We start from the raw sequence: 23,566 nt of genomic DNA on the forward strand, positions 1-23,566 counted from the left end.
GCAACAGGGGTTCATCTGCTGGAGAAGGCAGGAATGAGGTGTCCAGGGATCCAGAGAAAAGAGATATGGGAGCATTTACTCTTCGGTGGGCAGTAGCGGTTCCAGGTGGCTGGGCGTGTGTGGAAACAAGTGTGTCAGGCTGGAGAGTCTGGGTGCCGTCAACAGTGCAGGCGGCACAGGTGGCAGCTGCATCGGTGTTGATGCCAGAGTGGTGACTGGGGCCGCTTCGGATCTAGAGCAGCCAAGTCAACACGCGACTTCTCACCCAACCTGGCTTGGCTTGGCAACACTGCAATTTGTGGGCAGTCCAAGACTGCCCTTATGCCTATGGCCATGCTTCTTGTGCTCCTGGCGGGGCCTGTTGGACTTCAGTGGTATTGACGGAGCCAGCGTCTGGGAGGTAGACAGAGGGATGCTCGCAACCAGTGATGGATGCCAGTCCCGGATCTGACTGAGCATGTGGACATGTAGCTTGCTTCATAAGGAACTTGTGGGGACAAAGTTCCCTGGCCTCCCGTGTTCAGGGAAGGAACGAGCAGCAGATGGTGCTGCTGGTAGCAACGTGGGCTTCCCAGAGGCACTACAAACACCGTTGGTGCTCATTGCTCACAGAGAATGAGCGAGGACACAAGCCATTTTGAAGCCAATTTGCTGGGGCATAACCCCTGGGTGGGGATGCCTCCCCAATGGGGGAAGAGCTCCATTACGGAGCAAGCCTAACTAACTATAACACTAATAGACTACAAAAATAAGAAAAAAATAATTATATACAAGAAGGAAGAATGGGCAAATCACTCTCTCAGCTAGGCTAAGAGCATGAAGGACCAGCGGTTCCGATTCAGGCCATGCGGCAGTAAGAGGGAACTGGAGCTGCGTCGACCTGCATGGCCTCTTATAGCCTCGGCTGGAGACATGAGGGCAACGTACGTGCAGGTCAATGGACACTGCTACAAATGGCATGTGCACCCACATTTGGAATCCAAATAGGGACCACCACTTGAAGAAGAACTGGCATTTCTTGCCTGAAAACTGGGTTACTGCAAACAACTTCCCAAGTCTGACACTAATACTGGGCCCCTGCTCATATGTCTCCAAGGATTCTCATGCAGGTTTCTCATCTGCTAGCCCTCCTGCTCAGTGAGTATGTGAAGCTGTTGTAAGACAAGGTGGACTGCAGTATTTTCAGTATATGGATGATTCCAACTCTACATCTGTGTCCTCAGACCTGAACAGAACAGATGATCACTTTACACAGTGTCAAGAGCCACTTGGCTGATGCCCACCCTAGATAACCTCCAGATAACACAGAGGTAATGATTGTGGTTGGAGGGAGACAATTAGAGGAAATGTTGGAGATTATATCAGATCCTTCAATTGGCAGGTATGGAGGTCTTGTTGGATACTGTGCTGCTGCTTAGACATCCAGGCAGCAGCAGAGGTCAAGACTGCATTTTTCATCTATATTTGGATGAAGGATTTTACTTTTGGGGGGAGGGGAAAGGGGGTTGCTGTCCTTGACGCAGTTACTCATGCCTTTGTCTCCTCAACACTGTGTTACTTGCAACATGCACTGCATGAACGCTTGAACCTCAGCTAGAATACGATATGGCTGCCTGTTCATTACAACTATGCTCCGGAGTCTGTCCTGGCTTCCAACTCATTTTGACCTTTAAAGTCCTAAGTGGTTTGGGTGCTGATTACATAAGAGCCCACTTCTCTGTATGTGTGACAGCACATCAACTGGAGTGACTGAGCCCATTTTGTGAAGGGTCTTCAACTCCAGAACTTACTCTCCCACTTGATTTGCTGACCTTCAGGACAGCCTGCAAAGCTTATTTATTCTTGCAGACTTTCCATGAGTGGATTGATGTTGGACATGAGTGAAATGAAGGGGCTGAATCTTATTTGGGAATTGGGGAAGTTTTGGGAAGGCTAAGTAGGGTGAGTGGAAGAACTTTCTTTAGGGTGGGAGAATGATTACATATATTTTCATAAAAAGTACACAACACCTACAACTTTAGCCAGGCACCTGACTAAATTGAAAATAAATAAATAAACCGTAGTGACTGATGAAAGCCCAAGATGCAATGATGTGTACTGACAGTGACTGAGGCTGAAAGGTACCTCAACAATCTCTGATGGGCTGTAGGAATACGGAGAAGATGCCAAGAAGTCTCCGGGTAAGGGTTCTTCTAATGCTATAGTTCAGGAAATCTCTGTTTTGAAATATTTGCATATTAGAAATGTGTGTAGGTGTGATAAATGAAGTGTGTGTGTGGGGGGGGGGGGGGGCTCCCTTTTATGAACACCCAGCCAGCCAGTCAGCTGTAAAATCCCTCTTGGTGTCTGTTTTCTGCTTGCATTACCTGTAAAGGGTTAACAAGCCCACAAGTAAAAGAATAGGAGTGGGCACCTGACCAAAAGAGCCAATGGGAAGGCTAGAACTTTTAAAATTGGGAAAGAAACTTTCCCTTTGTCTGTTGTTCTCTGGGCTGCAGGGACACGGAGCAGCAGTGCTATAAGCAGGAATGCTGTGTAAGGTTTGAACCAGGTATGAAAAAGTATCTTCCATACCTAGAAGAAATTATTTGGACAGGGAATGTTTAGTTAGACACAGTCATGTTTATTCCTTATTTTGGCTTGTGGATCTCCTCTGTGCTAACCCTTGATGCTTTTATTTGCTTGTAACCTTTAAGCTGAACCCCCAAGAAAGCTAGTTTGGGTGCTTAATTTTTGGAATTGCTCTTTTAAAATCTAGCAAAAGCCTAAGTTCCAGATGTATTTTTTCCTTTTTATTTTTAATAAAATTTACCTTTTTTAAGAACAGGATTGGATTTTTGGTGTCGTAAGAGGTTTGTGCATGTTGTTTGATTAGCTGGTAGCAGATAATTTCCTTTGTTTTCTTTCTCAGCTCTTCCCCGGAGGAGGGTGAAAGGGCTTGCGGGTACCCCACAGGGAGGAATTCCCAAGTGTTCCTTCCTGGGTCCAAGGGTTGGGGGTTTTTTTTGCATTTGGGTGGTGGCAGCGTTTACCAAGCCAAGGTCAGAGAAAAGCTGTAACCTTGGGAGTTTAAAACAAGCCTGGAGTGGCAAGTATTAATTTTTAGAATCCTTGCAGGCTCCCACCTCCTGTACTCAAAGTTACAGCGTGGGGATTCAGCCTTGACAGTAGGAACTTGAAGATGAGGAAAGTAAATACACCTTGACATTTTTTCTCTTTGGATACTCCCATGAAATTTCTTGAAAAAATGAAATATCTGGAGGGCAACAGGATGCAAGCGCAAAAGAAGAAACTTTTTTAACACAAAATTCTGTGGAAGAAAAATATATTTTGCATACAACTCTCATCACAGCAGAGCTTAGAAGACATCCTAACCCAAAGATCATATCTGTCATGACTCTTACTTTATGTTACAACCCCTATTGCATCAAGCTGGAATGCATAAGAGTCAGGTATAATGTATTTAATGTTTGTATGTCTTAAAGTTCAAATAAAGTCACACAGTCACCTTGCTGACCTTACAGTGGATAATCTGACTGTGAAGGCATGAATGACACAGATACTGCAATCTGACATTGGTTGTGATACATCCTTTGTTTCTACTACCTTGGCAGGTCATCCAAACCATCCAACAACATTTCTTGATCAGGAGAATTTGTACCTGGAAATAATTTCCATGGCAACTCAATCTGTTTCCCTGCTGCAAACAGCTAAAATACAATCGCTCAGTTATTAGCTATTATTTTGTGCACTTTTCATTACAGAAATAAGATCTGGTTCTTTCTCATCACTGACCATGCATATGCGTATATGGTAGGTGTTGTCACTGTCAGAGGAAATGACTTAAGATATTAGCTTGCAATTTGGTATACTCTGAAACAGTGAGATTTTGTATGTGTGCTCAATTAGCTCTCAGGAATCAATGTAACTAGTAATTAGTAATTAGCAGTAACTAGTAATTCACGTTTGAGCCAGGGCCTAAAAGTGTCAGAATGGAAAAAGTTCAGCTGTTTAAATTGCACATGGCCAAACATTTTCGTAATGGAAAACAATTTTTATAGGTCCAGAATGCCCTCGGAAGTTTACAGTCTGTAATGTTCCATGGCCACTGATACTAGTACACTGTGAGAAAGTTGTTTCTCATCATTCCAGATAGAGCACAGCATGTTCTCTACCTAGTATGACACGGCTTAATTCAGTTTCTACAGCCAGTACTGCACTGGACAATTTACAGGTGTTCTACCATTAGTATATTACAGATGGCTTCATTACTAGAGTGCTAAGATATGGTACATTGGTTGTCAAAGGACAATAAGCTAGTCTGGATTTCTCTGTATGATCCACAGATTTAGAGATTGTTGGATGGGGTGGGGGTGAAGGGTATGACATTCAGCCATTTCAACCATGTAGTTATAACTGAAATCCTCAAAAATTAAAGGATTCCGGTGACATTTCCATACCTTTGTTCCTCCTCACTTTCTGAAAGTGGCAACAACTCCAGCCCACAAACAATTTATTCAAGGTTGGAGGAAGATGTAATAATCCCACTTTGGAGCAGTTCTCTACAGGGGAAATCCCTTGTATGAAGAAAAAATCTTAACTGGGGATAATCTAGAAGCCAGAATCAGTTTTGAAGGAGACCTTTCACCTTCAGACCTCTGTAGTAGAAAGTCTTCAAAGTCTCTGCTGAAGGCATAGTTCTTGCCCTCCGTCCCTCCCCCTTGCTCTCTCTGATTATATAAGGGTTTTCAAGCAAGCAATTTAGTTTTGTGATGTTCAGCTTATTTAAATGACACTACTCAGTAGAAAGAATGAGCATTTGTGTATCTCTTTTCTTTACACAATGTGTTTTACTATAATTCAGGTCAGGGAACTGCCATGACGCACTCACTGCCTTGTCTTGTTGCCCACCTCTGAATATCCCAATCTTGCCAGTTCTGTATGTGGAAAATACTGAAGTCCGTTACACCAAAGAGTGCTGTAAAGAATACACAGCTGGCATGTTATTGTGACCCCAGGGACCCCTCAATGCCAGTCAGGAAAGGGGTTACAAGAAGGTCCTGATTCTGGTATGTACATTCTGGTTCACCAAAGAATGTCACGTGAGATCTTAAATGAAAACCAGGGTCATGCTGGTCATGGATATCATTGTGAAATGTATGTACAGCGATACTATGTAGGAGTTATGTATGTACGTTGTTCTTATCTTCTGTGTCACAGCAGAGGTGCAGAAGCAGGTTTCCTGTCAGACAAAAGATTCTTATTCACCTGTCTCTCTGTCAGCATGTACAGTTACTTTGTGAACCACTGCTATCACCTTGTGCTTCTCCATAGTAGAGTATGCATGTCCATTGTGGGAACAATCCGTCCATGCTAAGAAATTAGACCCTGTTTTAAGCAACAGGTGTCGTGGAACAATAGGATGTCTAAAGCCAACACCAAAGGACAGCCTGTCCTTACCGGCTGGCATTGCACCACCTGATATCAGGAGGAAGGTAGCAAGCCCAAGAGAAAGATCCTGGCAGATGGAAGTTCCAAGGCATCCATTATACGGTCACACAGGAATAATCAAACACCTTAAATCACGGAAGAGTTTTATAACCAGTTTTGTGCCTTTGGATATGACAGCTGGCAAGGCACAACTGAGGTTATGGAATGAAAGACTATGCACAGTTGGACGCAATGAAATAGATCTGGAACCCCAGAAGGACTTTCCCGGAGGGGCTGATATAGACTGGTCAATGTGGTGATGCCTGAACCACCTGTGCATGCAGACTGGCAGATCAAAGACTAATATGAATAAATTGGGCTATTTTAATGACACGATATAGGTGAGTGTAGCAGGGTGCAGATCATGGAGCACCTGCTTGTTTGCCAACTCTTTGGGGAGACCTGTACAAAGGAGGACCTTGCTGCAGCAATGGAAAAAGCCATTGCTTGTACACAGTTCCGGAAAAACATCTAGTCTGTGACAAGGACATGAGAAGAAGCAGCAGCATGTATATTAAGCATTGTAAGCAAACACAATGGAAGCACATTTACATACGAATTCAACAGAGAAAGATGACATCAACAAGGAAGGGCACACAGCAGGGGACGGGAACCTTATCTTGTGATACACTTCAAAGGTTTGCTAGACTGTATTTGGTGAACAAAGAAGAAATGCTGTCATCTGGTACCTAAGAAGTAACTGGGCAGTGCATTTACACTCATAGAAATAGAATCATAGCCAGGCTTGGCTGAAACACTGCAGAGGATATTTGGGGTGAGAAACTTCAGACAGAAGGTTACCCTGTTAAGTCTAGTCTCTAGAAAGCATGGTATGATTTTGTTTTATATGTAACTTTTTGTTTCCATCATCCTCACTCACTATCTCTTGAACCTTTGCTCAACTTATCCTTGTTTTCACTATAAATATATCTCAGTGCTGTGATATTAAGCTAGGTGCTGATCCCAAATTGAATCATACAAGCTGGTGTGCGCACTGTTCCCTCAGGGACAGCAGACTTGGTATTTCTGAGTGTGTCCAGTGGATAAGGGGCTGAACACTACAGGGAAACGCTTCAAAGGAGCTTAGTGACCGGGGTGCACCTATTGTTAAGCTGCAAAGCAAAATGAGGGTTGACATTGTCTTGCAGAGAGTGCTTGGGTAGCTAACAGGCTAGTGGTATCAGGTAGCTGACACCCAGTTAAGCACAAGCAAGTCTCCTTTATGCTGGCGGCAAGGGTGTAACAAGGTGACTCACAGTCGTGGGTACCCCGAGAACCATCATAGTAATATACATAGGGCCCTACCAAATTCACGGTCCACTTTGGTCAATTTCACAGTCATACGATTTTAAAAATCGTAAATGTCATGATTTCAGCTATTTAAATCTAAAATTTCACGGTGTTGTAATTGTAGGGATGCTGACCCCAAAAACCAGTTGTGGGGGTGTTGTAAGATTATTGTAGAGGGGTTTGCAGTACTACTACCCTTACTTCTGTACTGCTGCTGATGGCAGCACTGCCTTCAGAGCTGTACAGCTGGATTGCAGCAGCTGCTGGCCGGGAGCCCATCTCTGAAGGCAGAGCTGCCACCAGCAGCATGGTATGGTATTGCCATCCTTGCTTCTGCACAGCTGCCTAAAGAGCTGGGCCCTCAGTCAGCAGCCGCCACTCTCTGGCTACCCAGCTCTGAAGGCAGCAGTGCAGAAGTAAGGGTGGCATGGTATGGTATTGCCACCCTTACTACTGCACTTCTGCTGGTGCCCGGCCAACAGCCACTGCTCTCCGGCCACCCAGCTCTGAAGGCAGTGCAGAAGTAAGGGTGGCAATATCACGACACCCCTCCTACAGTAACCTTGTAACCCTCTTGCAACTCCTTTTTGACTCCCAATTTGAGAAACGCTGGTCTTCCCTGTGAAATCTGTATAGCATAGGGTAAAAGAATACAAAAGACCAGATTTCACAGGGCCAGACCAGATTTCACAGTCTGTGACGTGCTTTTCATGGCCATGAATTTGGTTGGGACCTAACTATACAGTAAAGTTTGCGTGGCAATCGTTTTCATCAGCCTCTGACGGAATTTAAAAAACTGGAAGAAGTCTGAGTTTTCTGGAGTGTTTGAGTGAATAGGTTATTTGAAGGCAATAACTTAAATGAGTTGTGTTCAAGAAAGAGACTACTAGACTGGAGGAAATGTTACCAAGCAAAAAAGCTAGACTCAGAGAAATTTGATGGAGAGAAATGTATTGGTCCAAGTGGCCTTTTTCAGTCTAGCAAGTATTGATGCCTCTATTCAGGCCAACAAGTTAGGGAAAATGCAGCAAAGTAATGTGCACTGAAGAACAAATAATGACAGGCTGTTCCTCGTAATGTGCCCCATTTGTTTTGCCCAAGAAACAGACAATAACAAGACACACAGCTCTTGATGATTCCCCCATAAACACTCCAGAATGTAGCTTTCAAACAGATCAACAACGCTGACTGCAGAAATTATTGCTTTGTGACTCTACTGATATATGACTCCTCCTCTGACCTATGGTAAATAAATAAGTCATTCTTGTTTGTGTTACAAGCAAAATATCCATGAGGGGCTGAGAAATTTGCTGACGGTATGTCTGCACAAAAAATGCTATAGTGGCACAGCTGTACCACTGTAGCATTTCAGTGTAGACACTACTATGCCAACGGGAAGGGTTCTCCCATCGGCATAGGTAATCCACCTCCTTGAGAGGTGGTAGTTTGGTCAATAGAAGAATTCTACTGTCACCTAGTGCTATCTACTCAGGGACTTAGGTTGGCTTAACTACACTGCTCAGGGTGTGGATTTTTCATACCCCAAGCGATGTTGCTGGGTCGATCTAAATTTATAATGTAGACCAGCCCTGAGACAGCACATTCAGGGGAAGGAGTGAGTTATCTCCCTCCACCTGTTCCGAGAGTCATACTGACTGGTCCACTTGGTGAGAAGATGGGTTGGCCAGATGCAAGGACTTTGGGAAAGGATAAAATTTGAAATGGGTTGGGGGAGCAGTTGAAAACAAAACAGAACTGAACAAAACATTCTACAGGACCACTATCACCCACCTCAAACATCTAAATCTAAACAAAGACATTGGGGACCAGATTCTGAACTGGCATAAATCAGTGCAACTCCAATGAAGGCAGCTGAGGCTCGATTTACACCACCAGAGGATCTGGCCAATGATTAAATGTCTCCATGAGTCTGCTTCACAGATATGCAACATGTGGAGATTTGTTCAATCTAGTCCAAGGTTATATACAGGCAGAGACAAAGGAAGCTGTTCTCCCCTCAGGGTCACATATGTATGTGTATGGGTGGGGGAGTAATGGGGTTAATACAAGTAACTGCTATTCATTCTAATGGGAGTAGCAGACATGAATCACCTGACCAGCAACAGAATAATAACACTCAGAGCATATGGTCAGGGTAATCTAATGGGGCTTGAAACAAAGCCCGCTGAAGGGAATAGAAATCTTTCCATTAACTTCAGTGAGAACTGGATCAGCCCTTAAAGAACTCTGTTGTGACACTAACACCCCCTCTGTCTGCAGCTCCTACAGTTTGCTGCTTTAATCAAAAGAATCAAATATGATATAAAAGCACCTTCTAATCCTTTTATTACATTAAAGTGCTCTGGAGCTTTGCTGCCTCTGCCCCCAAACTCAGGCCAGTTCTGCTCCCATTGTCCTCAGTCCATGCGGCACTGGCCCTTTGTCCTGAAGGTCGCCAAAGCCACAAGGGAGGGTCTGCCAAGGGATAAATAATACTCTGATGTTCCAGAAGTCAGGAATGAGTCACAAAGACTTTTGTTTCTCTGCCATAGGATTCAAACAGATTCTACAGTGCAAGAGGCAAAAAGAAAAATAGCTTCTCAGTCAGAACTGGAGGAAAAATAATTTCAGAATTTTTCTGTCAGTAAAACCATCCCAAAGGAAGGTTGAGATAGAAAAGTTGGTATGAAAACCAATTTGTTCCACATAAACTCCCTCCTGCTTCCATGTCAACATTTACGTTCGGAACTGCCGAAATCAACATTCACCAAGTGCTTTCCTACTCTTTCAAATTATTTCCAGAGACCATATGTACAGAAACATCCAAACCTCTTGTGCTCCCACTAGCCACTACATGTGCTTCTTTAACTGGGAGACCCATTCTACTCTACTAACTGTACTTAGTAGTGGCATAGTATGGGTGGGGCTGTATCAGTAATAACTTGGAAGCTAGCCTTGTCTGTTGCACACTGATACACTATCCCGTACTACAAACTTAACTATGGTTATATTATTTTTTCTGAGGTAGTCAGGGCCAAACTCTTTGTGCCTTCTTAAGAACAAATCTTTCCCTTGATGCTAGGTGTTATGCTGGTGACAGAACAGGGTGGACACATATTGGCTCCAAACCACAACTTGCTACTGCACAGCAGGATGGTTCAGGTTTGGCAGTCACACCACATACAGGAGTCTTTGCTACAGAGTATACCTGGGGATTTTCAGCCCAAATCAATATTCCTAGCCAATGTTGGGGAATAAACTAGAGATTTATATGGAGTGTGAAAATGAAGTTTTATAATGGAAGTTGACTACAGCCTTAACTGTGAAGAAGCTACCATCTCTTCAGAGCACTAGTAATTGTTTTGAACAATTAACAAACCAGTTTTCTATTCTGTTATTGTGGCAATGGTTAGATTAAATTTTGGGAGGAGTCCCATATGACTGAGTGATCAGTTTCTAAAACCTATAGAAATGCTGGGTAATGTACAGACAGACTGCAAGGTGTTTTGGCACAAAAAGCTTTTGGAATTAAAAATCTGTTTGGATATTTTTCCCCAAAGGGAAGAAGTATTCTGTGATAGGTGCTCATCTCTTCTCCCATCTCCCCAAACTAGGAATGCATTTAATACTAGCAAAGAACAGAAGTTATTAACAGTATCCCCTAGTACTTGCATTGTCATTGTCAAGCAAACATTTCAAAAGACACTGCTCTATCTTGGGTGTTTCTTTTGAGTGACTTTTTTATGTTTGTTTTCCAGACTCAGACAGACATCTAATCTTTAGCCATTTTAAGGTCTGTGGGGAAAAAGCAGAGAAACTGCCCGTTCTGTTGTGTCCTTTAAGTTTAGTTTACATTAGAGGCAACTGGCCAGCACAGAGAATATCATCATGAATCACTAATTCTTTATCTAGATACTGTACTTAGATGGACCCCTCATTACTGAAATATCTCAGCACATGCTCTGAATTAAAAATGACAGTACTCTCTCTCTTTAGTCTTCCTCTGCACCAAGAACCAGAGTTAGGAGTTGCTGTTTTGTTTTGTTAGGAATGAATCTGAGAGAATGAGGATGCTATTGAGGAAAAGCCTGGGGTGAAGCTTGATTCAAAACTTTCTACATCATTAAAATGAAAACAGTGATTGGAATTAATGTCAATTTGTGTGTATTTTTATACAGAAATCTCATATATATACATACACATATGTATGTACATACATACAGGGCAAGACACGTGGTCTTTTGCATGACTGGAAGGGTGCAAAGAAATCATAAGCCTGCCCTAGAAAGGCTGACGAGGATTTCCCTGCCCTAAAGAGCCTAGGATAATCCTCACCTCGCATAAAGCAGGCATAGTCTGCTTTACATCACCAATTCCTCATCTCTTGTTGTAGAGGAGGGGGCAAAATGAGGAGCAGAACCGGGCAGGACCATAGCACACAGTGTTCTGTCTGATCCTCAGCTACTAGAGAGGTCCCTGTGGGATTCCTCCAAACAGTGTAACTTAGAGCAGCCCAGAACCACCTGTGGCTGCCCCAGGATTGAGAGTGCAGAAAGCTGTCTTGACAGCTCCCTCGGAAACCTGTCCTACCTCCCTAATCAGATGCTCTGGACATGTGATGAGTACAGCTAAGGATCTGGCCCACAGTATATGCCATGAAGCATTTGCATATACTGAAACTTTTTTAAATAAAATGTAAAAATACCTCTGATGAAATATTAAAAGTTTGCACATTTAAGAATCTCTCTCTCTCTCTCTCTCACACACACACATACACACAAATCTGAAAATGCAAAGAGTTTTTAGAACATGATGCTGCAAACGTGTATGCACGTGCTTAACTTTAAGCATATGAGTAGTCCCAGTGATTTCAATGGGACTGCTCACATGTGTAAAATTACTTATATGCTCACATCTTTACTGGATCTGAGCCTTAGACTACAGGGTCCTCAAGGAAGAAACTGTCTATTTCTTGTCCTTTACCGCGTTGAGCACCATTGGTGTCTAATAAATAAATGATTGCTGCTGCCAAACGATAGTTGTCTCTGTTCAAATCTTGGCCACAGTAACATGTGGGATCTGCAAACAGGAACTTGAGCCAGCAGAAGGAGGGAGGGAGAGCATTTGTTATCCGGTTACGTTTGCTTTAGAGTCTGGCTATCAGTTGAGAGAACAATATACTCACATGAAGACATAAAAGAGGCAATAAATCATCTCTCCTAGACTATATGCATGAACACAGTGTATCACTTCCAAAAGATTGATCTATCTAATTATGTATGTTGTGGCTGGAAGTCTGGTCTGACAATTTCTTTCCCAAATTATTTTGTATCCTTGAGATTGATTATATCCTTCCGAGGCAAAATGTTACATGGAGAATGGTATGTTTTAAAGACTTTTTTTTTTTCAAATTGTTCGCTCATGAAGTGTATGACAAATGTATAATAAACAAAATATCTTAAGGATTCTAGACGTATTATTCTTAAATGCTATGGACTATACTCTGTACATTAGTTACTGTTTATGCAGTCTTCTGCAATATTGAAATTTACCTGAATTATTTGATGGTAACTTAATCTGTTTTGGTAATGGTGTTACACTGTGAATCCCATGGAATGACTAAAGATGCAATTACAAAAACTAAGTTTTAGAATCAAATTACAGCTTCCATTACTGTATTTACTAGGGCTGTCAATTAACCGCAGTTAACTCATGTGATTAACTAAAAAAATTAATCACGATTAAAAAAATTAATCACGATTAATAGCATTGTTAAACAATAGAATACCAATTCAAATTTATTAAATATTTTGGATGTTTTTCTACATTTTTATATATATTGTATTCTGTGTTGTAATTGAAATCAAAGTGTATCTTATTCTTGATCACAAATATTTGCACTGTGAAAGGTAAACAAAAAATAGTATTTTTCAGTTCACCTCATACAAGTACTGTAGTGCAATCTCTGTGTCATGAAAGTGCAACTTAAAAATGTAGACTGTTTTTGTTACATAACTGCACTCAAAAACAAAACAATGTCAAACTTCAGAGTCTACAAGTCCATTCAGTCCTACTTCTTGTTCAGCCAATCGCTAAGACAAACAAGTTTGTTTACATTTACAGGAGATAATGCTGCCCTCTTCTTATTTACAATGTCAACAGAAAGTGAGAACAGGCATTTGCATGGCACTTTTGTAGCCAGCATTGCAAGATATTTACTTGCCAGATATGCTAAACATTCATATGCCCCTTCATGCTTCAGCCACCATTCCAGAGGACATGCTTGTATGCTGATGCCGCTCATTAAAAGAATAATGTGTTAATTAAATTTGTGACTGAACTCCTTGGGAGAGAATTTTATGTCCCCTGCTCTGTTTTACCTGCATTCTACCATATATTTCATGTTATAGCAGTCTCTGATGATGACCCAGCACATGTTGTTCGTTTTAAGAACATTTTCACTATAGATTTGACAAAACGCAAAGAAGGTACCAATTTAAGATTTCGAAAGATAGCTACAGCACTCGACCCAAGATTTAAGAATCTGAAGTGCCTTCCAAAATCTGAGAAGGATGAGGTATGGAGCATGCTTTCAAACGTCTTGAAAGAGAAACACTCCGATGAGGAAACTACAGAACCTGAACCACCAAAAAAGAAAATCAACTTTCTGCTGGTGGCATATGACTCAGATAATGAAAATGAACATGCGTCGGTCCTCACTGCTTTGGATTGTTATCGATCAGAACCCCTCATCAGCATGGACGTATGTCTGCTGGAATGGTGGTTGAAGCATGATGGGACGTATGAATCTTTAGCACATCTGGTACGTAAATATCTTGTGACGCCGGCTACAACAGTGCCATGAGAATGCTGGTCTCATTTTCAGGTGACATGGGAAACAAGAAATGGTCAGCATTATCTCCTGCAAATGTAAACAAACTTGTTTGTCTGAGTGATTGGCTGAACAAGAAGTAAGACTGAGTGGACTTGTAGGCTCTAAAGTTTTACATTGTTTTATTTTTGAATGCATATATTTTCTGTACATAATTCTACATTTGTAAGTTCAACTTTCATGATAAAGAGACTGCACTACAGTACTTGTATTAGGTGAATTGAAAAATACTATATTTTTGTTTTTTTACAGTGAAAATACTTGTAATCAAAAATAAATATAAAGTGAGCACTGTACATTTTGTATTTGTGTTGTAATTGAAATCAATATATTTGAAAATGTAGAAAACATTGAAAAATATTTAAAGAAATGGTATTCTATTATCGCTTAACAATACGATTAATCACGATTCATTTTTTTAATCGCATGACTGCCCTAGTATTTACCTCTTTTATAGAGTGAGGGACATAATTCATACCCCATACCATGAAAGAAATCTCTTTACTATGCATTAGCTATTTTGTTAAATAGAAGCATTATATATATATTTCTGGGTGTATTGATCAATGTGTTTCTTAACTGAAGCCAATGAAACAACAAATAAAACATATGCAAAATATTGCAAAACTGGTGATTTAAACTAGGGGTTCTCAACCTTTTTCTTTTGGAGGACCCCCCCCAACATGCTCTAAAAACTCCATGGCCCAAGGGAGGCCTTTGGGCTTCAGCTGCGAGTGGGGGGGGGGCTTCTGCCCCACAGCACTGGGTAGTGCTTGGGAGCCCCATGGGTTGGGGGGCTCCAGGATTCTGCCCTGCAGGGTGGCTTCTGCTAGGGCTTGGGGCACCTGGGCTCAGAGCTTCAGCTCTGTGAGGTGCTGGGACTCGGGACTCCAAGCTTCAGCTGCTGGGTGCCAGGGCTCAGGGGTCCAAGTGGCTCTGCTTGGCAGACCCCCTGAAAGAGTTTGTGGCCCCACAATGGGCCATGGACCCCCAGTTGAGAATCACTGATCTAAACTATATGGCATGATCACAGAATGATAGAAATGTAGGGCTGGAATGGACCTGAAGAGGTCATCTAGTCCATCCCCTAGTGCTGAGGCAGGACCAAGTATACCTAGACCATCCCTGATAGGTGTCTGTCTAACCTGTTCTTAAACACCTCCAGTGACTAGGATTCCACAGTGTCCCTTGGAAGCCTATTCCAAAATTTAACTACGCTTACACTTAGGAAGTTTCTGCTTCAGATTAAGCCTATTATCCTACCTTCAGTGGACATGCAGAACAATTGATCACCATCCTCTTTGTAATGGCCCTTAAATATTTGAAGGTCCACCCTCAGTCTTCTTTGCACAAGACTAAACCTTTCCTCATAGGTCAGGTTTCCAAAACCTTTTCCCCCCCCATCTTTGTTGCTCTCCTGTGGACTCTTTCCAATTTGTCCACATCTTTCTTAAAGTGTGACGCCCAGAACTGGACACAGTGCTCCAACTGAGACCTCACCAATGCTGAGTAGCGCTGGACAATTACCTTCCATTTCTTACACATGACACTTCTGTTACTATAATACAAACTATAACCCCTGTTCAGCATTACTGCTGCCTAGCCAGTTATTCCCCATTTTGTAATTGTACAGATGATATTTTTCTTCTTAACTGAAGTACTTTGCATATGTCTACATTGACTTAAATCTTGTTGATTACAGACCAATTCTCCAATTTGTCAAGGTAGTTTTGAATTCTAATGCTGTCCTCCAAAGTGCTAGCAACCCCTCCCAGCTTGGTGCGGTATGCAATTTTTACAAGCATAGTCTACTCTATTATCCAAGTCATTAATAAAAATATTGACTAGTACTGGACCTAGGATAGATTCCCTGCAAGACCCCACTAGATACCTCTCCCCAGTTTGACTGTTACGTAATACGTATTAGATTTATCATTGACTTTAATGGGACCAGGATGTCATACAAATGTATTAAGTGCACTGACATAAATAAATAGAAAAAAATGACCAGTTTAGTCATTGCATTAAAAGATAATTTCCAGAGGCTTGATTCCTTCCTCTATACCCAACCGATCAATGCTGTTGATCTTGGAAAAATCATCTAGTAAACAACAAAGATATGCTCAGGTACAATAGAGAATTTTCCAATTTATGCAGAAACATGCTCCCCACAGCAGAGAGTAGGAATGAGACCTTTGTCTAAGATCTGATATGTTCTAAATCAGTCATGCCTAAGTCTATTTGCCCAGTTTGATTAATTTTATTTGATGAGCAAATAAAGTATTATTGTTTTCTTCACTATTGTCATGGTACGGGTGAGTAAGTAGATTTTGTGCCTAAACCAGTCAAGGTTCTAGATAATTTTACAGTGCTTAAATTAAATGGATATGCCTCACATTTCATGTAATTTATAGCTACATGTGTCCAATATATTATGTTTCCATATGGGAGGACTAAAAAACTACACAGCATTAGTAATACAGCTTCCCCCTGTCATATTTTTCAGCTGATCATACTTTGGATATGTGTGGATCTGTTGCCTGGAACTCCCCAAACTAAACCAAACAAAAATATAATCTCAACCAAAAATCTCTTTTAAATACATTCTCTCTGCTCATGAAAAAGCTTTGACAGGGCCTCCAAGAAAGATATTTTCCCCCTTTTCTTTTCTTAAGAATTGGTTCATATAATTCCAGACCCATCCTCTATTATTACTTTTTGATTGATTTCTTTCTTGGCTCCTACACATCCTTGAGCAGTTCTTCCTAGGTGGGCTCTGTAAGCCTTTCCCCTTTTCTTCTATCCCTTAAACCCCTTTGTCAATAAGTTATTCTTCTTCCATGAAAGGCTTCATTGTCATTCCACAACCATTGTCTACTGATCCCAAACTGATAAAAACTGAAGTTAAAAATAAGGAATGTTGGGTCTGCCAAATGTTTAAAAATACATTTAAATCTTTCTCTGTTTATTTAAAGATAGCTAAAAATGAGGATATCTGCAAGGAAATTGGCATGGTTTCCTTCCTCTAGACCAATGAAATACCAATGGAGATTCAATAAAGCAGGGAAAAGACAGCTTGGAAAAGTTTATTAAATGATTATATTTTAGCTTCTTCACTTGCAGTTCCCCCAAGGCTATTACTGAAAACCTTCAGAGAAGATTCTGCCTAGAAATGTTTTTATTTTATAGAGGCTATGAGCTTTGATGCACCACTGAAGTTCATCAAGATGGCTGGGAATCGGGAAGGTTTATGTTAGAAATGTCCATTCTAAATTTTACGGTATTTGTCCATTTAAAATCCCTGCATTCGAAATTAGTATTCTATCATACTGTGCCATTCCAGAAGGCCATCATGCAGAGAGGCACTTTGCTAATGCTAATTGATGCTAAATGATGGACTCATTATCCATCGGAACCAGTGGACAATAATGTGCTACCTGTTATTGGGCCAAAAAACAAGTTGTAATACACAAGCTTACAGGGCACAGGCCAATAAACAAATAATCAATGTTGACTGGTTGACCTGATAAGTCTATGGATCTGAAATGCCAACAGATCCAGATATGCTTCAAGAACTTCGCATGTTACAACTGCTCTGGACAAATCAAAGTTACATGATGGATAAGCAGTTAACAAAGACAATGAACTCTTTAGAAAAAAAGCTCTTGTTCTCAGTAAAAAGAATGAGGAAAATTAAATACAGAGAATATCTGATATAGAAACAGAACCATTTCCAAGTGAAACAAAATATTTTTCAGAATTCATCACAAGGTATAAAGATTTCTTTAAGGATATCTGTAATTCCTACAATATTATATTGTATCCTTTTTCTTTAACCTCCCCCTCTCCCCAAGATCTAGGAAGTTACATACAAAAACTATGTTAAAAGAATGTTTAGGTTGCACACTCAAGCACTTGAAAAATCAGGAAATGCAGTAAACACCTTCCATAGCTCGAAATGTATCCAGTACATGCTGTGGAATACATTTCCCGTGCTGCTAAACATATCAGAGGCTACTGGCCAAACACACCTCAGGTACCAGCTAAATGTGGGCGAATGCATTCCTAGTGCTGTCATATGTACCATGTCACTTCCAATTCCCTTTCATTACAAAGTGAAGTGGATGTAACAGCACAGGAAACTGAGCAAGAGAATAGTTTTGTGGCAAATCTTGTTTTATCCTACCAGTTTTCCCATCTGTATCACAGCATTAGATGCGTTGGTGTTCTTCTAGATTCTTTCTGTTTACTTGCTGATAATAAGGGGAAAAACAGTAATGGGATGAATTCTTAGTTCTATGCTGCTGTGGTGGCATGAAGAGGCTGTAAAGTGGGTGGAAACAGCCCCTCATAAGCTGCTTTCATTAGGAGCCTCCTCACCGGTATAGAACTATGACGGAGACCCTATGATGGGCCTGCTCCCATCCCCATTGTAGCAGTGTAGCTGAAGCATGCTGTATTCCAATTATTCTCTGCTCCCTATCATGCCCAGGGGTTGTGGGAAGCAGAGTGGAAATTAGAGCAGCTCTAAGGCTTTCACTTTCCCAATAGAGCAGGAAGACTGGTACTGGAAGGAGTATATGTTGTACTGTTTTTAAACGGTGTTGTACCTGTTGTTTCTAAGTCTTTACCTCATACAGCTCCTAGAAGCTTTATGGCTGCCTCTGACACAGGCATAAGGTGTAGCCACCACCATTCCAGCCATAGCTGACCCCTAAGAAAGCATAATACATCTTTTATCGGTGCCCCTCCATCTTGTGCAGGTCACAAAAAGATAGCAGAGCATACAGCACACTCAGTACAGCAGTCCGTATTATAGTTCATAGGGAGCATGTCCTCAGCTCTTCCAATGAAATGTTTATTAATTCACCCAAAGGAAAGAGCATTCTATATATTGTGTAATACTGCATAGCAGGATTCCTATTTTAATGCACTAGACAAGGGCATTGTACTTTTGCAGACAGACAGATCCTGTGTGTTGACTAATACTCATCACACAAGTTAGACTATGGAACACGTTCTAATTTGAGACAAGCAATTAAACTGATGTCAGCATTACAAGAACCGTTTGCCAAAACCATTCCCATTCACTAATGTGCTACTTGTTTGGACATAAGCTTGCATTCAAGGTGAAAGGTTTGAACACGTGTTCAGAACAATCCTTCCAAGGGCTTCAAAATCATCATTCTAGCCCCACTACGTAAAAATGCTTACCGGACTTCAGATCATACCACCCCTGAAAGTATTCCAGCCTGTGCTGCTCACTCATGTCTGTATATTCCCTTTCTGCCTAAAAACACACGAGAAGAGAGGAACTCCTAACTGAAGTTACCTACAGTGTAGGGAGCTGCAGTTCCATTTTATATCACATCAGCATTCCTTCGATGCTGGAGCCAGCAGCTCTATGGAAAACCCCAATGTGAGTTTGGGATGATAATGCAATTAAAATGGTGACCGCAGCAAGTGAATACTGAGCTGTACTCATTTATCCAGGACCCTATTGCAATGGTGATGCCTCACTACCAAAAACCAAAAGCAGCCTCCTTTCTGCTTCTTCACAGGCCTACAGTTGCAATACCTCATTGATGGCAAGTTGTTCTCCTCCTCCTCCAGGATGGCCATAGCGGTGATTGGAACTCCGAAAGTCCTCATACAGATCCTCCTCGCTTCCCACGTCATCTGCAAGAGCTGTCTTATCCAGCGCCCCATCAGTGATCACTGCAACAACAAGAAATGAACTGCTTAACAACACTGCTGAGCAGAGAGACATGAATGACAGCAGATGGAAAAGATCATTAATCTTGGATTTTTAAGTAAATTATTTTAAAATCTGTTCTGTTAGCATGACTGAGAGGTGCCGATTGATGTCACTAGAAATCAAAGTTGTCAGTTTATACAGAGACCAGGAACGGCAAAGACACTAATAATGCAAACTGTCACATGCAGCCACACAAAAATGGCTAAAACCCAATGTAAAGGAACTACGAGTGCTGCAAGAGGACAGTTCACTACTCATGCCCATTTCAAGTTCTCTCTCACTATGGCCCTGATCCTTGCAAACCATTATGAACATGCATGAATACACCCATTGAGATCTGTAGGACTACTCACATGCCCATTAAGTTGAGCACATGCACCAGTGTTTGCAGGATTGGGGCCTAAGTGAAGAGCAAAACAAAAGCTATTTTCACACAAAATCTCAACCTGTGTGCAGGTGAGTGAAGAACTCAACCACCATCCTCTTCCTATTTTGGCAAACAATGAACAGAGTTAGTCAGAAGAAAAAATAGGAAAGTCAAGGGAATGTAAACTTAAGTTTGGATTCAGGTAGAAATCCTGGGTGGTCGGAGCTGTTTCACCTTCACTAAAGCTTGACTGATACCAGCTTATACGCATCTGAATTTATTACCATCTTTGCTCTTTAATTTTGATAAATGGAGGTTACTTATCTGTAACTGGAAGTTCTTCGAAATGCACAATCCCTATCTGTATTCCATACATGTTATACGCATGCCCACCATGCGCCTGAGTCTGGAATATTTTATAAGCAATGTCTGTTGGCCCACAAATGCACCACAGCTCTCCTCATTATATCTGAACCAAGGGCACAAAAGGTGGTGTGGGCCAACGCCTCTCCAGTTCCCATTCTTATCGTAGTTCAAATAATCTGCAGCAGAGGGGATAGAGAATACTGTTAGGGACCATACGTCTGAAAGAACTTCCAGTTACAGGTAAGTAACCTCCATTTCTTCTTCAAGTGTTGATGTCTATGTGTATTTCACTCGTGGGAGATTAACAAGCAGTAGTCAGATGGGGAGTGGGTGTGAGGATGCAGAAGTGATAGCTGGTAGTACTGCTGTTCCCGCTGCTATATCTGCAGCTGATGACAGGACCAGAGCATAATGTCTCATGAAGGTATTCAAAGAGCTCCAAGTAACTGCCCTACATATCTCTAGAAGGGGAACATCTCTCAGAGATGCAGCCGAAATAGCTTGCTCTCTAGTGGAATGAGCTCTCACCCTGCTTCTGAGGGGGAATTTGAGCTAGCTGATAACAAAGGGTAATACAACCCGAAATCCATTTTGAAACTGTCTGCATCAATATAACTTGACCCCTTGATCGCTTTGCTAGGGAAACAAATAGTTTACGTTTTTCTAACATACTTTGTTCTTTGCAGACATACAGCAAAGCCCTTTGGATGTTCAGAGAATGGAGCTATCTCTCTTCATTTGTGGCATGGGGTTTTGGAAAAAATACCGGTAAGTGAATTAACTGACTCATAAGAAACTTGGAAACTACTTTAGGAACAAAGCTAGGATGGGGTCGTAACAAGACCTTTTCTGTATAGAATGCAGTATATGATGGATCTACCATGAGCGCTCCCAGCTTGCTGATTCTTCTGGGATGACATTATGGGTACTAGAAAAGCCACCCTCATGGACAGATGGACCATAGAGTATGTAGCTAGAGGTTCCAAGGGGTGTGGTGTGAGCGCTGATAAAATAAAATTAAGGTCACACTAAGGCGTGAACTTCACCAATGGTGGAAAGGACCTGAGAATCCCATTCAGAAATCTAGTTGTGACAGGATGAGTGAAGACGGTACAGTTATCCATCGGAGGATGGAAAGCACTGATCACTGCTAGATGCACTCACAGAGAACTGAGTGCAAGACCTGAAAACTTAAGGGTAAGTAAAGATTCTAAGTTAGCAGGGATCCCAGCTGATTCTGGAGACGAGTTTCGTTGGTGAATCCAAGAGGAGAAACACTTCCATTTTGCTGAGTAACTGCTTCTTATAGAACCTTTTCTGCTTTGGTTAAGGCTGGATTGTACCCTTTTAGAACATGAGTGCTCTATTTCTGATGTCCATCCAAATATCAAGCCCTGAGTTGCAGACTGGGGTGCTTGAACCTGCCCTGTGCTGTGTTAGAAGGTCTGGTAATGTGGGGATGTTCATAGGAGGGTGAACTGAGAGCTTCAGCAGATCCGTAAACCAGAACTGTCTTGGCCAGATGGGCACAATCAGTATGACACAAGCTCTGTCCTGGTGGATCTTCTGTAGAACTTGTGAAGCATCTAATAGCACTGTTCATTGCCTAAATAAGCACTGGCCACTGAAGGAGTATCTATTACCACCATGGGCATGTAATTCTACTCCTGTAACTTCGCGTAAGTGAGGGCACATCTCCTGAAAGTCTGTCTCCTTCTATTGGATGAAACAAGTGCTAAAGTCCTGAGCATGAGTCTGAAGCCAGTGGAGATACAGACTAGATATCAGAAGAGAATAAATGTCATTTACGCTACTTTTACACAAGGAAAAACTGGTCATCTTCTTTAAAGAATAGAACCCTTTTGTACTGTTTTCTCAGGGTTAGTTGCAATTTTCTGAAACTCTTTTACCAAGTACATTTTGAGACGCATGTACTGGGTGTTGACCGATAATCACTCACTTATTCTATGCTTTTATAAGATATTGTGTATACGTTTTCTGATTTGTAAACTCAGAAGATATCATCTTCCTGCTTTTCTGAGACAATAACAATGGTAATAACTGAACAAAATGCTGATTGGCATTTGTATTCTGGTTAGCAACTACTGTTAGAATAAAGCATACGCAGTTTACATGACAAAGAGGTGTACTCCAAAGAGTCTTTCTACATTATAAAATACAAAGGCAACAACACGATGCCTACAAACAAAACGCAGGTAAAATACACCTGATGGAAGATTTCAGCTCAATGGATTCACTAGTATTGCAGTACTAAAGCTAAATGAAATTAAGATATCAAGAGATAACACCATTTGGACTCTTGGTGATCTCACTGACCAAGTTACAAATGATGTCATACTCAAAATCCTTGCAGAGCAGATGAAACACAAAGGAAATAATTCTAGAGTCATATAAATAAAAGCTGGGAAAGCCTTATTAGATCATCTAGTCCATGGGTTCTCAACCTTTGCCATCCTGGGACCAGCCCCGCATTTAGCAGTAGGGGAAGGGCAAGGGGGTCATGACTCCTGGGCTCAGAACCATAATCTAGTCCATCTCCCAAGGACTAGTCCAGAATCATTCCCTACAGGGTATTTTCTTGTAGTTTATTTGCTCTCCAAAGAAAACCACCATCCAGAAGTGACACTCTGGTATCATCAGGAAATATGTAGAAAGCCTTCAGCCTGACCAAAAGAAAATCAATAATATCCAAAGCACAAGCTGCAATGATACGTGGACCAGGAGCAAGTCCAAAAATGTAATCTGATATATCACTGTGAACAACCTCTAATTCAAATCAAAGTAACAGATGCCAAGCGGTACATTTTGAAAGGCCCCAAACATGGGAATTTAGCCATATGACTAAGAGCCCAAAGGAGCTGAGCTTGTGGCCTTTGAAGCCAATGGCAAAGCTCCCATTGAATTCAGTGGTGTAATATTAGGTCCTTAACAGCTCTATGGGCTAGACCCTCAGCTGATGAGTACCAGTGTAACTCCACTGAAGTCAACTGCATCACCTTAGGATCTGTCCCTGTAATTCCAAGGCAATGCTTTGGAAATACAGTCATAAATTTCCCGCACAGCAGAGATTACAGTAACAACTGCAATGACAGTTCCGTCAGTGCTTCCATTATATGCCATGTTTTGTCAGGGTTTCATAATGCAATCATTTCCAATCACATTGTGTTGAAGCTCACATGTTAATAATCAGTGAAATGCATTTATTTTACATCATAATGACTGAAGTATGCATCAGATCTGAATGAAACATTTGAAATGTTTACCCTTTAAATGACAATTTACTGAATTCAACAGAAATTTGCAAGGTGACAAAGATCTATTGATTCTCACTTTCATTTGCAAACAAAGCTTCAATTAATTTCAGTGGAAACTATGTGCCTGG

At 41.5% G+C, this 23,566-nt stretch overlaps 1 protein-coding gene across 2 annotated transcripts in view; it reads right to left on the reverse strand.

Moving 5' to 3' along the window:
* Positions 1-23,566, reverse strand: part of ARHGEF4 (Rho guanine nucleotide exchange factor 4) — a 180,203-nt gene that overhangs the window by 57,574 nt on the left and 99,063 nt on the right. For both annotated transcript variants that reach the window (XR_003899793.1, XM_024216838.3), the window contains one exon: positions 19,251-19,390. Coding sequence is in view for 1 of the 2 variants with exons in the window: in XM_024216838.3 (XP_024072606.1) it covers positions 19,251-19,390 (140 nt within the window). In the remaining variant the exon portion in view is untranslated. The remainder of the gene's footprint in view (positions 1-19,250; positions 19,391-23,566) is intronic.

The sequence above is a fragment of the Terrapene carolina genome, unplaced genomic scaffold (genome assembly GCF_002925995.2).
Source record: "Terrapene carolina triunguis isolate 2854851 unplaced genomic scaffold, T_m_triunguis-2.0 Scaffold88, whole genome shotgun sequence".
In the NCBI taxonomy this organism is placed as follows: domain Eukaryota; kingdom Metazoa; phylum Chordata; order Testudines; family Emydidae; genus Terrapene; species Terrapene triunguis.